Source organism: Musca domestica, unplaced genomic scaffold, assembly GCF_030504385.1.
Source record: "Musca domestica strain aabys unplaced genomic scaffold, Musca_domestica.polishedcontigs.V.1.1 15, whole genome shotgun sequence".
In the NCBI taxonomy this organism is placed as follows: Eukaryota; Metazoa; Arthropoda; class Insecta; order Diptera; family Muscidae; genus Musca; species Musca domestica.
In genome coordinates, this window is record NW_026712207.1 from 15,133,799 (window position 1) to 15,146,858 (window position 13,060).

The window sequence follows — 13,060 nt, forward strand, 5'->3', positions numbered from 1 at the left end:
TTTTTCATCTCACCCTGTATATTAGTTCCTTCTGATTTCAAATATAACTGTTATATAGCCATAATACGCATTCAAAAGAAGTTAATAACTGCTGAGATCTACTTCACATTAATTCCCCATAGAAATGTATACTTCTTACGGGTAGCTCTGCTAAATATGTATCGTGGTGTAGGGTATCATCTAGTCGGGCCCGCTCAACTTTTGACCTCTTTGCTGGTACTTTAGGTCTGTTCAGGCCTCAGATTACAATATGCCATCCCTGACAGGTCTTCAGATAGATTTTGGATAACCGTATATACATTATTTGAGTGAATCGAATCCAATTCCCAAACACTGTGCATTGTTGTTTGGCAATATTTACTATTATATCTTATCAGAAGTCATTTATAATGCGATTTCTTTTCATCATTGTTTTTCCAGCTTTGCTGAATATGGGGGGAGGGTATAGCACGACAGGTGTGTAAAACAACAACTGTATGCATTTCGCCCGCCAACAACAGCACCAACGAAACTTATGTTTTAAGAGGGGGGCTTCTGAATTCCCCGCCATCATAATACTACGGTTCGTTGTGCTGTGCAAACACAGATCGCTGGAAGGGAGGCTAGGTAAGGCAGATGATTCAGGGTAGGGTAGGGCAGGGCAGGGCAAATCGACTGTTTTAATTCGAGAGTGTACTTGCAGTCAGTATCTAACCAAGTGTTTAACCGTCTACTTGATGCGAGAACCCATTTAAAAGTGACAAAAACCTATCAACAACCGATCGATTTCAAATAACAATTGTAACAACATCAACAACGACGACGACAACGGTAAACAAACATTGTTCGTTTATAACAAATTTCAAAAAAAAGGAAAAACAAACAAAACAGCTACGAAAATAATTGCGATTTAAAAATGCTCACACAAAATGGTTTTGGGAGCAGTAGCAGCTGGAGGCAGCAGAAACGCCAGCAGAGGGCAGATTGCTCCCGCATATGTCAAATATAACAGCAATGAGATAGTTATTTCAGTAGTGTCGTCTTCTGTACAATTTCACATTAACAACAGCAACAACACGAAATAAAATTCTCCCAATTTTTCATATTTGAAATGAGTCATGGATCGGACTGTGTGCGCCTCAGTGTTTTGTTGGACTAGTGACTGTTGGGGTTGCTGCCGCTGCTATCATTAAGTAGTGAAAATGAAAACTTGAAGATGATCTAACTATCGTTTCGTACGGACGTCGCGTAAATGTGGGTGCAATCTTTAGTCTCTGTATTTACTAGATCCATACAAGTGCCGGTATCTATTTTTAAAGCGGGTTATCTCACAAGAGTGCAAGCGGCGCGAGTATAAACACAATGACGCCAGTGTAAACGCAGTCATTGTTTACCCACCATTATATTCCCATTCAGTCCCTGGCCCTGTTTTGAAATATTCATGCATATTCGTTTTTTTTTTTCTCAATCACTAAGGACTTTTTTATTGGAATATGGCGAATTTGTCAATGGAAAAATGACTTACAACATGAATGGTCCTTTTCAAACCACTTGTGGCTTCTTTGGCAAATGTGAAACAAAACAGATGAACCAATTAAATTGTGATTGTGAGGCGGAATATCGTATTGGTATAGCGAACTCATTTCAATCGACATGGATTTGTGTTTGTACATTTGAGTTTGATTTGAATACAAACTTTAAATAACTCTTCGCATTCGAAAAGCTACAATGTACTAATAAAAATGCATTTCGATCGAAATTGTTCTCAATGTGGATTGTGAGAACATTTTTTTCGATATTTTTTTAATATCAAACTCTATTTTTATACCCTCCACCATAGTATGGCGAGTATATTAAGTTTGTCATTCCGTTTGTAACACCTCGACCCCTCAAAGTATATATATTCTTGATCAGCATAAAATTCTATGTCGATTTAGCGATGTCCGTCCGTCTATCCGTCTGTGCTTTGACTTTTGGTATTGAAAATGGGTGATGTAGGTCCACGTTTTGGTATAGCTCCCATATAATGGTACCTCCCTTTTTTCGGTAATTTGGTGATTAAACGACATTATTTACAGGATATGTTTCAAATTTCGTACTTGAAGTTCGCAATGAGTACTAGAGCCTATGACAGAAAATTGTAACGGTACCTCCCGATATTCGGTACTTTGACGATTTTAGCGACATTATGCCCTGGAATTGTTTCAAATTTGGTATTTGAAGTTCGTAATGGGTACTACAGCCTATGTCAGAAAATTGTCTGTGCAGGTTCACGTCTTCGTATATCCCCCATATAACGGTTCCTCCCGATATTCGATGATTTTAGCTACATTATTCATCGATTTTTTTATTCAAGTTTCGCATTTGAATATTGGAATAGTTTATGCCAAAGTTTCCTATGCAGGTCCCCATCGTCGTATAGACCCTAATATTACTGCTACATTCGATATTTTTAAAATGTTAACAGAATTTTTAACGGATTTTATTTCTTTTTGAAATTGCCAAAATCGTTCCAATTGGTGGAGGGTATTTAAAGATCGGCCCGCCGAACTTGCTGCTTTTTTATTTGTTGCAATTAAGTATGTATGCAAATCTTGATTAATTATTATTATTTTTTTTTTTGATTTATGGCAAGTATTTTTCTTCCCGTCATATCCCGTTTCATCGTAAAAATATTCCTAACTGTTAATATACCTACCAAGGGGCATATCTGTTGTGCAGTTGTAAACCTCGTAACTGAATGTTTTCTTTTATCGCTTTCAATCGACGAGTGACACAATTTGAATTGCATTAAATAATGAACTTTCAATAGTCAGTCGTAAATAAATATACGAAGAAGAGCTCACTAATTGCCAAAATAAAAATTAAAGACACTTGTCGAAAAATAACAGCCAATGGAAATGAATGAAATTCCTATTTACCGGTGATATTGATAAGATATGACGAAAATTTGTATGAACTTGGAATTGTTTCTTCATGCCACACAGTGATGGAATAAAGTCTATATACACGCCTTAATTTTTAATATTTTACATACTTCTGGTACAATTATTCAAAAAAAGTTAAGTCGGTATCAGCCGACAAATGTATGCGCCCAGCCTTGAGTTATGATTATTCTAACTGGTGACCCTTTATGGGGGAGGTTCCGAAGAAGTTGACTAATATTGTCCAACCAATAGTTTAGCATAGACGGTGAAACAGGACTGTTGCTTTTCTCACTAAAAATTTTTTCCCTGAAGATGACTGTCGAAGACAGTCGAAATATCGGAAAATTAAAATCAAAATTATAAAAATAAAACAATGATGTTCTCAATTGACCTTAAGCCAAAATAAAGTTAATAGGAATCCAATTTGTATGTAAAATAAGTCTGATGTAAATATTGCAACGTACCATATTTTAACTATATAAACTACTTCCTATACTTTATATGAGATATGTGCAAATTTTGGGAAAATATGGAAACATTCATGAGGTGCCAGATCTAGCGGACCGAAGTATTCCATTTCCATTCTTCATCTAATACAGATAAAAATATTGGTATGTGCAAAATTTGAAGGAAATCTAACATATCCGATTTTATGCGAAATCGTTTTCGCTTTCTATGAGTGTCTTGTTTTTCAAAATCTTGAACCCTATGTGGGGGAGGTACCAAAAGAAATGGTCCGATCTCTATTACTTTTATAATAGTTCTCGTGTTTATAGAAATATTAAGATGTCAAGTCAGAATGGAATCAGATGTTAGTTTCACGTTTTATAAGCTTCATGGATATTCAATACTTTGACCCTTTGTGGGCGAGTTGCCAAAACAAATGGTCCGATCTCCACAATCTTTCTAACAGATCTTGTGTTGATGGAAGTATTGAGATGTACCAAGTCTGAATGGAATCGGATGTTAGCTTCGCGTTTTATGAGCTTCATGGATACTCACAGTTTTGACCCTTTGTGGGGGAGGTACCAGAAGGAGTGGACTGATATATCCCATCTACCCACCAGACTTTGGGTTAATAAAAATTTGACGAGCGTCTCAAACTACCTAATATCGGAAGGTACCGTTATATGGGACCTATACGAAAACGTGGACCGGCATATCTCATTTTGAATACCAACCATCTTAAACTCAAAATTTTAAAGCTCTTCGTAAAAAGTTGTCTGCTTGTTGAAATCGCGATCGTTAAATCGACATAGAATAGTATGCTGATCGTGAATATTTACACGTTGTGGGATGTACAACGAATATTTATAGGTGCTACAAAAGGAATGAGAAATTAAATATACTCTCCTTTTCAAGATATAAAATATCACGATTTTGGTTCTGCAGGCGTTTGAATATTCTAAAAAAAGCGTCGAGAACTTTAAAATATGCTAAAAGAACAATATGTTTTATCTGTAGTTTTCTGAAATATATTTCATAAAAATCCTTAAACAATCAAATATTTTCGTCACGAGGTCCTTAAAAAAATATTCAAATTCACCATGGTATAAAATCCTGTAAAAGCCGCTATGTTTGGCCTGAGCGTCTTTGAAAAAGTACTTTTAAAATGGACGATGTTTGTTTCAATGGTTGGTCATTGAAAAAAATCAAAAAGGATCATGATGTTTGGTGTCAGGATAAAATTAAAAAATACACGAAAATCCAAAAATATATTATAAAAATATTCTTAAAGAATACGTGAGTAAGTGGTTAACCAGAAAGACCCCAAATATATTCTTTGAACTTTCACTGTGTTTGGTTAGGATGTTCTTAAATAACATCCCTAAAAATCTTTGATTTGATTCTTAATAATCTACCATGCTATGTGAGAAGTTCCTTGAAAATATTCATTAAAAATCCACAAAGGTTGGTAAAGATTCTTTAACCCCTCGACATTTGGTCAGGAGGTCCTTGTAAAATATTCCTTAAAAACCCATAATAGTTAATATTTGCAATATTTTCTATGAACAAGTTGAAAGAACAGTATTGAGTTACTGGAATTTTGCAAATTTAATACTGGAAAATATGTTTCCAAGTTTGATCAGCTGATTTTTGCATTTTCAATTTTCAAAAAATAATTTATATATTTTAATTGATATTTCGATAATATGCAGTCTACATTAAATTATACCGTGATGCAATTAATAACTAAAATGTTTGCATGAAAAAACAACTTCTCTCAGCAGAAGTTACTGTTTTATATATGCGGGGAATTTTATTGGACCGACCCAACCAACATACCACAATATTTGCCAGGTGCAGAATGAAATATGGGTGTGTGTGAAGTTTATAAAAGATAAATTATATTCCTTTTCTTATCGTTATAATGTGTAAGTCAAATTCGGTTATATCATTAAGAAACATCAATCAAATCGGCAGTAACAGTCCAAAAATAAATACAAGGGATATCAATTTCGAATTTTGGTAATTGAAACATTCCAGTACAATACTATGAAATATTTTGTAATCGTAAATACTATGTGATCGAGACGTGCTTAATGATCAAAAATTGTCTGTGCAAAAGGAATGTAATGGAGGAATTACACAACCACTATCTTACAACAAACACCGTTACAAACTACAACCGTTACAAATTAAATATTTTCGGTGAAACTGTGCTGCATTACCCCAAGGACAAACATTTCATATACAGGGTGAGATGAAAAAACTGCAACCAAATTCTGACTGCTGTCATTTCTAAGCCACTCGTCCGAGGGCTGTTAAAATTATTCCAGAGACAACTCTGGAGAATTTTTTTTGGTGAGAATTTTCCAAAAAAAAAGTTCTTCGTGATGGAATTCAAGCGTGGCTTATATTTGGCTGGAAAACCACAAGTGGCTATCGTTAGAGTACTCCAGCATTTAAATATGAATAAATATTTTGTGTCTCGTACCATCGTTCGTTACCGTCATACTGGTAGCGTAGCCCGACGTCAAGGAAGTGACGTGGAAGAAAACTACAGCACCAGCAGAAATGGTTCGAAAAGTTAAGAAGCGACTTGATTGAAACCCGCCTCGCAGTGGCCGAAAACTGGCTCGTAAGCTGAACATATCGCAATATCCAAATTGGCAAATATTGAAAAATGAGCTCGGGTAAAGCCATTAAAATTCCAAAAAGTGTAAGAACTTACTCCGGAACTGAAAGAAAATAGACTTAAAAGAGCTAAAGAGTTGCTTCGCTTGGCCGAAAGTGGTGAACTGCCGAATTTGGTTTTATCCGATGAGAAAACATTCGTTGTCCAGCAGTTGGAAACAAACATAATTATCCTGTTTACTCGCCAAAGAGGTAAGCTGAAAATGTACACCTTCGGTTGACCACCAGAACTCAAGCGCCGGCCATGGTGATGGTGTGGGCAGCCATAACAGCCGATGGTCGCTCTCCGCTCGTATTAATCGACCGTGACATCAGGATAAATGCCGAATATCATCGCGAAAATATTCTGGAGGGTGTATTACAGCCTTGGGCAAGCAAACATTTTAGCCGCAGACCTTGGACATTCCAACAAGACATTCCATGGCACTCAGCACGCGTCACCAAAGAATGGTTACAAAATGAGGTTCCTCGCTTTATTTCCAGCGCACAATGGCCATCAAAATCTCCGAATACCAATCCGATGGGCTATTGTCTCTGGAGCATTTTATTCTAAAATTTAATGCTATTTCCGACATTTTTTGCTTTCATTCCATAAAATTTACAAAAAATGTAAAAATTTTGGCGTTTGACTTTGTTGCAGTTTATTTATCTCAACCTGTATTAGTCAAATATTATTCATTTAAAAAAAAAAAAAAACATACATAAATATTTTTAACTTGGTCCTATTAAATCCCCCATTATTAAGGATGAATCAACGATCAAAATATTTATATATATACACTTGTAAATCTATCACATGCATTTTTATATTTGTTTATTATCTTTAATTATTATCGCTCTAACGTGTTTCTATAAAATGACTCATGTGATTGATTTGTATATTTCTTAAAATGTGAATCGCATTTGGGGTGTTTGGTAAACAAGTTTGCCGATTTGTTTAAAAAATCGCAAGCCTGCCTTGAGAACATTCATAAAACTCTCCTTGTAATGATTATGTACACCTTATCCAAAGAAAAAAAAACCCTTCAGTACGAATATCCAATTATTAGTTTTATGAATAGTCAATTGTTATTTGTATAACAAATCTTTTTATTAATATTCCATAAAAATATTTTACTCTTTATCAAACATATGCTTTTTAAATTTTACCAGTGCCAAATTGAATTGAAATTACCTTCATTATAATTGTAATCAAACTTTCTTTAAACCATTACAACAGTTTTGCCCAACATTGACATTGCTTTCAATAAAAAGCAATCCTCTGTCGCCCTTTACTATTCACCTTTCGCCAAAAAAGAGAGAGAGAGCCCCACGAAATCTATTAATATGGAATAAAATACAAAAATCCAAAATGAAACTCATTATGGTCGCACATCGATAAGATATCGCAAAGTTAGTACTAAAATATCTATGGTCTAAAAATTTTCTTTTTTTCTGGTTTCTAATCAAAAACAGCAACAACGACAAGGAAAGAACCAACGTTTTTTTTCATTATTTACCTGATCACTTGAAATCGAAACGACGATTTGCGTTCGAATTATTTGATTTTTCGTTGCCTTTATCATTCAAAGGCCTGAGGGCTCATTGTTCAGTTATTTATTCAGTCAGCCAGTCGGTTATATGGAAGATTATGACCGTGTGCTGTACCCACTATATAGAATAAATTAATAAGAAATAATTAATAAGTACATCAATTGGAGTAGCAGCAACGCGAAGGTGATAATCCACGACGAAGTGACGAAATGTCAAATTCTGGAGTTAATGGCGCTTTCGCCAAATGTTTTATACTGTTTATGGCGGTAGTTATATTGGTAAGTAAATTCGATTTCAATTAATGTCCACGGAACTGAAGAAACACATTGGTCTACTAAGTAAATAACTGGATGAGTAATTTGTTTGGAATGGGTATTCCGTGCCAAAAAACCGTGTCGACAACTTGAAAATATTTGATAAGAAAATATATTTGCATTATTGTTATTAAATATTTGAACTTTAAGATCAACTACAAGTCAATACCATGGATGGAATGCTGAGGTAGACAGTTGGCCCACACAATTTAAACGAAATTTTAGCCTTTAAGGAATCGCATTAGTAATAGGTTCCCAAGTAAAAACATTGCCACTGTCATAACGGTAAAATGTCGATAGATGTTGTCGGCTAGACATTACGACTCAAACAATAACACAATCAAGTTTTATATATATTTATATATATTTTAATCGTTTTAAAAGAATGGTTTTTCACAAAGATTTGGAAACATCCAAGATATTCAAATTCTGTATTAAAGATTATTTTCCCATTATTAAACTGAAATCTGCATAAAACAAAAAGTGTTTAAAGGGAGAAACGTTCGTAATATATAAGAAGTTTTTAAATAACCCTTTTTAAAATATTCGTGACACTTAAATGTAACTGCAATTTTCAAAACTGTTGAAAGTCTTTTATTTTTAGCAATGCTGATCTATCAACGTTTACGTCAATGTGTATAATTTATTAGTTAACCATGACAGTATGAAAAAAAAAAAATTAAAAAAAGTTACCTTTATGTGGGATTCCAACTTTGTGATTATTTAATTAAAAATTCCCCAAATGAATACCAACAAGCAAATACAATACAAACTTATCTTATCTCTGTTAATAGTTTTTTGCTAATTAATCTTTAAATTTCTTTGAAAGGTAGACCAATTTGATTTCTTCATGTAACCAGAAATGTACGCAAGAAATTAAAACTAACAACAAATGAATTTGCACCCTTATTATTACAGCTACAAGGTTGCCTCTATTTGGGTCTTTCCATATGGGGTATTACTCTGAGAGAATGTTCCAAAGGAACCACAGATGTAACGCAGGATCCACTAAAATTTGTATTTGATTTAATTTACTTTTTGGGTAAGTACTAACAACACAATAACAACTTATTTTTAAAACAATATGATATGTTGGGCTTGATGTCAATTTTAATCTTTTCATTTTCCATGAATTACATTAACCATTTCAATTTTTAAATGAATCCATTTAAATTAAAAAAAAATTATATATTAACATTTTTAGATGAAAATTGTGGAAATCCATCAATTTCTGTACCAACTACCGAAAATTCTTTGGCGATAGAGGTAAATTGGGGTGAATCTGATAATGTTACAAATAGAACATACATTATTATGATTGTATATGCCGCAATTAGCGCCCTGTGGATTGTTACCTCATTGTTGGTGATTACAACAATTTGTGGTCCGGTAACCAAGGTGGTAAGGGCTTTATGCTTTTGGCCTTGGTTTTTAGTTGTTATTGGTGGAAGTATATTGGATGCAGTGGCCACTGGATATAACATACATGACATTGTGCACACAACTGTAAGTAGAGGAACGTTACATATTTACGGTAAAGTCCTTAATTGTTTTATTTTGTAGACCCTCGAAAATACTTTTAAATATCTGCAACTTTCTGCTTCCGACATGGCCATGGAAATTTTGAAGCCATTTTCCACATATTTTGTAACGCCTTCGATAATAATGACTTGCATTACTTCAAGAATTGTTTTAATTTGGTTTTTGAATATTTTCGGATGCAGCTTTTGTCTTTCTCTGTCCAGTGCTCTATCAAAGAGGGTAAGTTAAATAAACGAAAAGAGTATTTTTCAATAAAGTTTTCCTAACTTCATTCCAAATTATTTTCTTTGCACATAGAATTCTTCGACCAAGAGCAGCATAACAAGTGCAAACACAGCCAGCACCCTTCCAGTTGCTACACCTCAAGAAAGACAGCCATATCGGGAAGCACAGATTATGGCTGAGGAAATACAGCAACAACAGAGATCTGCTACCCCTCCACCACAGCGTGAATCAGAGTTAATTCGACCCAAGCCATTGATTGTTCAGAATCCTGCCAGCGTACAAAGGCAATCATCTATACCACCGCCTCAGAACAACCGACCCTATGAACAGCAACAACCACCATCTGCCCCAGCCCCATCACCGATTTACCCATCCATTAACGAACAAGTAACTTATCGCAATACAGAAACACATCCCGACAGATTAAATTACCCAACTCAACAACAGCAACAGCAACCGCCTTTGCCCCAATCCCAACCCCCACAGTTACAGCTGCAAGTTCAGCCACCAAAGACATCCCCATCTCATGAACAACTATCGCCGATATCCCCATTAAACTTGCGTTATTCGACAAGTTCTCCCGGGCCTCAATCCCAACAAAATCAAAGAGTAAGCGAGGAACTAAGAGGTCAATTACCTTGGTCCTACACCAGTATTCCACCACCAACACCAAAGAAACCACAAATGCAAGTTTATCCAGAAATACCAGAACCTGATTACGGCCATTAGTTAAGCGGCTGCGTAAATTGTGTGATACAAATGTAATTTGTTTTTGTTCTCTTATTGTTTCATGTTATTTCCTAATGTAGTAAATTTAACAAAATACTTTTGAAATAAAAAAATGCTTACAGTACGTTTATATATATGAGGGTTAACCCACTGGTTTGGATTTAAATTGTCATATCCATTATTTTTACTTCAAATAAATCCTCTCAAAGTAGGTTAACAGTACGTTTATATATATGAGGGTTAACCCACTGGATTTGGATTTAAATTGTCATTTCCATTACTTTTACTTCAAATAAATCATCTCAAAGTAGGTTAACCCTACAAAAAGTTCTAACGTAAACATGGCATAACCCTACAAAAAGTTCTAACGTAAACATGGCATTAAATTGTATTTTACAATAGAGCTAGACTAGTTTTATGTTTGAGGTAATCGGTGATTTCTGTCAAGGCCAAATTGATCTCCAATTCCTTTGACACTCCATTAATATGGACTTCGACTTTGGGGACTTGTTCGCATGATTTGGAGCCAATCACAATTATAATTGGATAACCCATTCTGAAAATGAAATGTTTATCATTATTATCTTTGAAATTACTATTATACACAGTGAGTTAGTTTGTTTGCCACTCGACAACACAAAGCCATTCCATTCAATGATACAGAGCCCACAAGGTAAATTAATAATATAAATAATTATTTACATTTCAAGTAGAGCTTGTTTATAAAATCAAAATCGTCAAATACAGCAGGGACTTGGCAATCATTGGATTACATTTATTTTTTGAAAAATTATTTTATTTACCTTTTTGCATCCATTAAGCGCTTTCCAATAGTCAAATATTTTCGATCGTCATGTAAGAGTTCTCGCCTACAAATAGTCTTCAGTTGTTCTAACAAGTTTTCCTCCACCAAATCGCCTTGATGGGCTTCTTTACTACCTTGTTTAGGTCCAATTACACACACATCATAAGGAGCTAACAGCGATGGCCATTTTAGTTCATTCTCAGTTGATAACACTTCCAGAGAAGCTGCCAATATTCGACTGATGCCAATGCCATAACAACCCATAATCAAGGTTTTCGGTTTACCATCCGTATGCAGATAAGTGGCATTAAAAACTTTTGAATATCTATCACCCAGAAGAAAGGCATGCGCCACTTCCATTCCCTTGACTTGTTCAACATCAGAACTTTTACACTTGAGACAGGAAACATTATTGTCCGTTTCTCCTGTGACTTCAACATTAAATGCATAATTGCAATTTTTACATTGCAAAAGATTATCTTCGCCAGCCGATGATATATAATGGTATTCATGTGACACTTTACCGCCCATCATACCAGTACAAGCTTCAACTAAATATTAAATATTTTTCCATATTAAAAATGTGAAAAAGTTGAAAAATCTGTTTTTTGCTCAAGCAATACCTTTTTTAAACGGCACCTCTAGCTGCGTAAAAAGTTTTGTGTAGGCTTCATTGACCAGCTCATATGTTTCACGAGCTTCATCCTCAGTCCGATCAAAGGTGTACATGTCTTTCATGATAAATTCTTTGGCTCGCATTAAGCCAAAGCGAGCCTTTAATTCATCACGAAACTTTGGTCCAATTTGATACAAACGTAGTGGCAATTGTCTATACGAAATAGGTGCAGTCGATGCCAACATTGAGGTAATTGCCTCTTCATGGGTCTACAAATGAAAGTAGTTAATGACATGCTACCCATTTTATTGTTGTTGATTGTCTTACCGGACTCAATAGGAACGATTTGTCATGACGATCACGTAACATAAAGAACTCTGTTATATCTCCCTTGAGACGCCCAGATTTTTTCCATAGCGATGAAGATGTTAACACAGGCAAGGAACATTTTTGTCCATCTACAGAAAACATGGCGTCATTGACTAAATTGCACAATTTATCCAACGAACGTTGGGCAATTGGCATAATTTGGAATGTGCCATTTGTTGCCGGCTTCAGAAGACCCAGGTCTGTCATTAACTACAAAATAGTGTGATGATGAATTAAACTCATTGCAATATTCCTTTCAAGGGCTGTCCATTTATACCTTTTGGCTTTTGGACACTGTATCCACAGGCTTTGTAACGGCATTTTTGGGAGTCACCAGCAATGGCCAATATAAACGAGATACCTTCTGCATGTTTCTTTCTGGCCGCTAGCAGGCAGTGTTCTTGTTACGTCAAACGAAACAAAACAATAAACAGCTGTTAATGTTATCAAATCATGTGTGTTAAAACATGCTGCCAATATACGGTATGTTATACCATGTTCTCATTGCAATCTGAATCACATTGTTCATTCCATGGCAGAATAGAAGTTGTGGCTGCTGGGACAATGAACTCTCAAACCAATTTCGAAATGGAATATTTTGAATGAAAATTTAAAAAACTGTTTAAAAAATTGTTATAAAAATGTTTAAAACTGCATATATTAACAATCTCCGATAGGTGTCTTATAAGTATTTTTTCGAAGAAATATAGTATTATAAATTCCACACCATTCCATTTCTCCATTTTTTTTTTTAATTTTTACAATCAATATATTTTTCTATATTCTAAATTTTTTCATACACAACATTTGAACGACATCATATAAAAAATAAATAAATATTTTAGACATATCAATCTACGAGTGTTGATGCATCTACCTGTAT

The 13,060-nt window shown here is 34.7% G+C and overlaps 2 protein-coding genes across 3 annotated transcripts; one reads left to right on the forward strand and one right to left on the reverse strand.

Moving 5' to 3' along the window:
* Positions 1-717: 717 nt before the first annotated feature.
* LOC101899140 (uncharacterized) lies at positions 718-10,523 on the forward strand. Of its 2 annotated transcripts, none has more exons than XM_005187617.4 (6): positions 718-810; positions 7,500-7,855; positions 8,810-8,933; positions 9,096-9,397; positions 9,455-9,652; positions 9,731-10,523. In XM_005187617.4, the coding sequence occupies exons 2-6, from the start codon at positions 7,787-7,789 to the stop codon at positions 10,385-10,387; spliced, it is 1,350 nt and encodes a 449-aa protein (XP_005187674.1). In that variant the 5' UTR covers positions 718-810; positions 7,500-7,786; the 3' UTR covers positions 10,388-10,523. The 2 variants fall into 2 exon arrangements, with proteins under 2 accessions (XP_005187674.1, XP_011294213.1); XM_011295911.3 differs by lacking the exon at positions 718-810 and adding an exon at positions 1,083-1,233.
* On the reverse strand, positions 10,424-12,609 carry LOC101900442 (probable proline--tRNA ligase, mitochondrial). The gene is made up of 5 exons (XM_059119707.1): positions 12,455-12,609; positions 12,136-12,387; positions 11,816-12,077; positions 11,191-11,743; positions 10,424-10,943 (listed from the first exon to the last, which is right to left on the reverse strand). Exons 1-5 carry the CDS (start codon positions 12,545-12,547, stop codon positions 10,781-10,783), a joined length of 1,323 nt encoding a protein of 440 aa, XP_058975690.1. The 5' UTR covers positions 12,548-12,609; the 3' UTR covers positions 10,424-10,780.
* Positions 12,610-13,060: the final 451 nt, after the last annotated feature.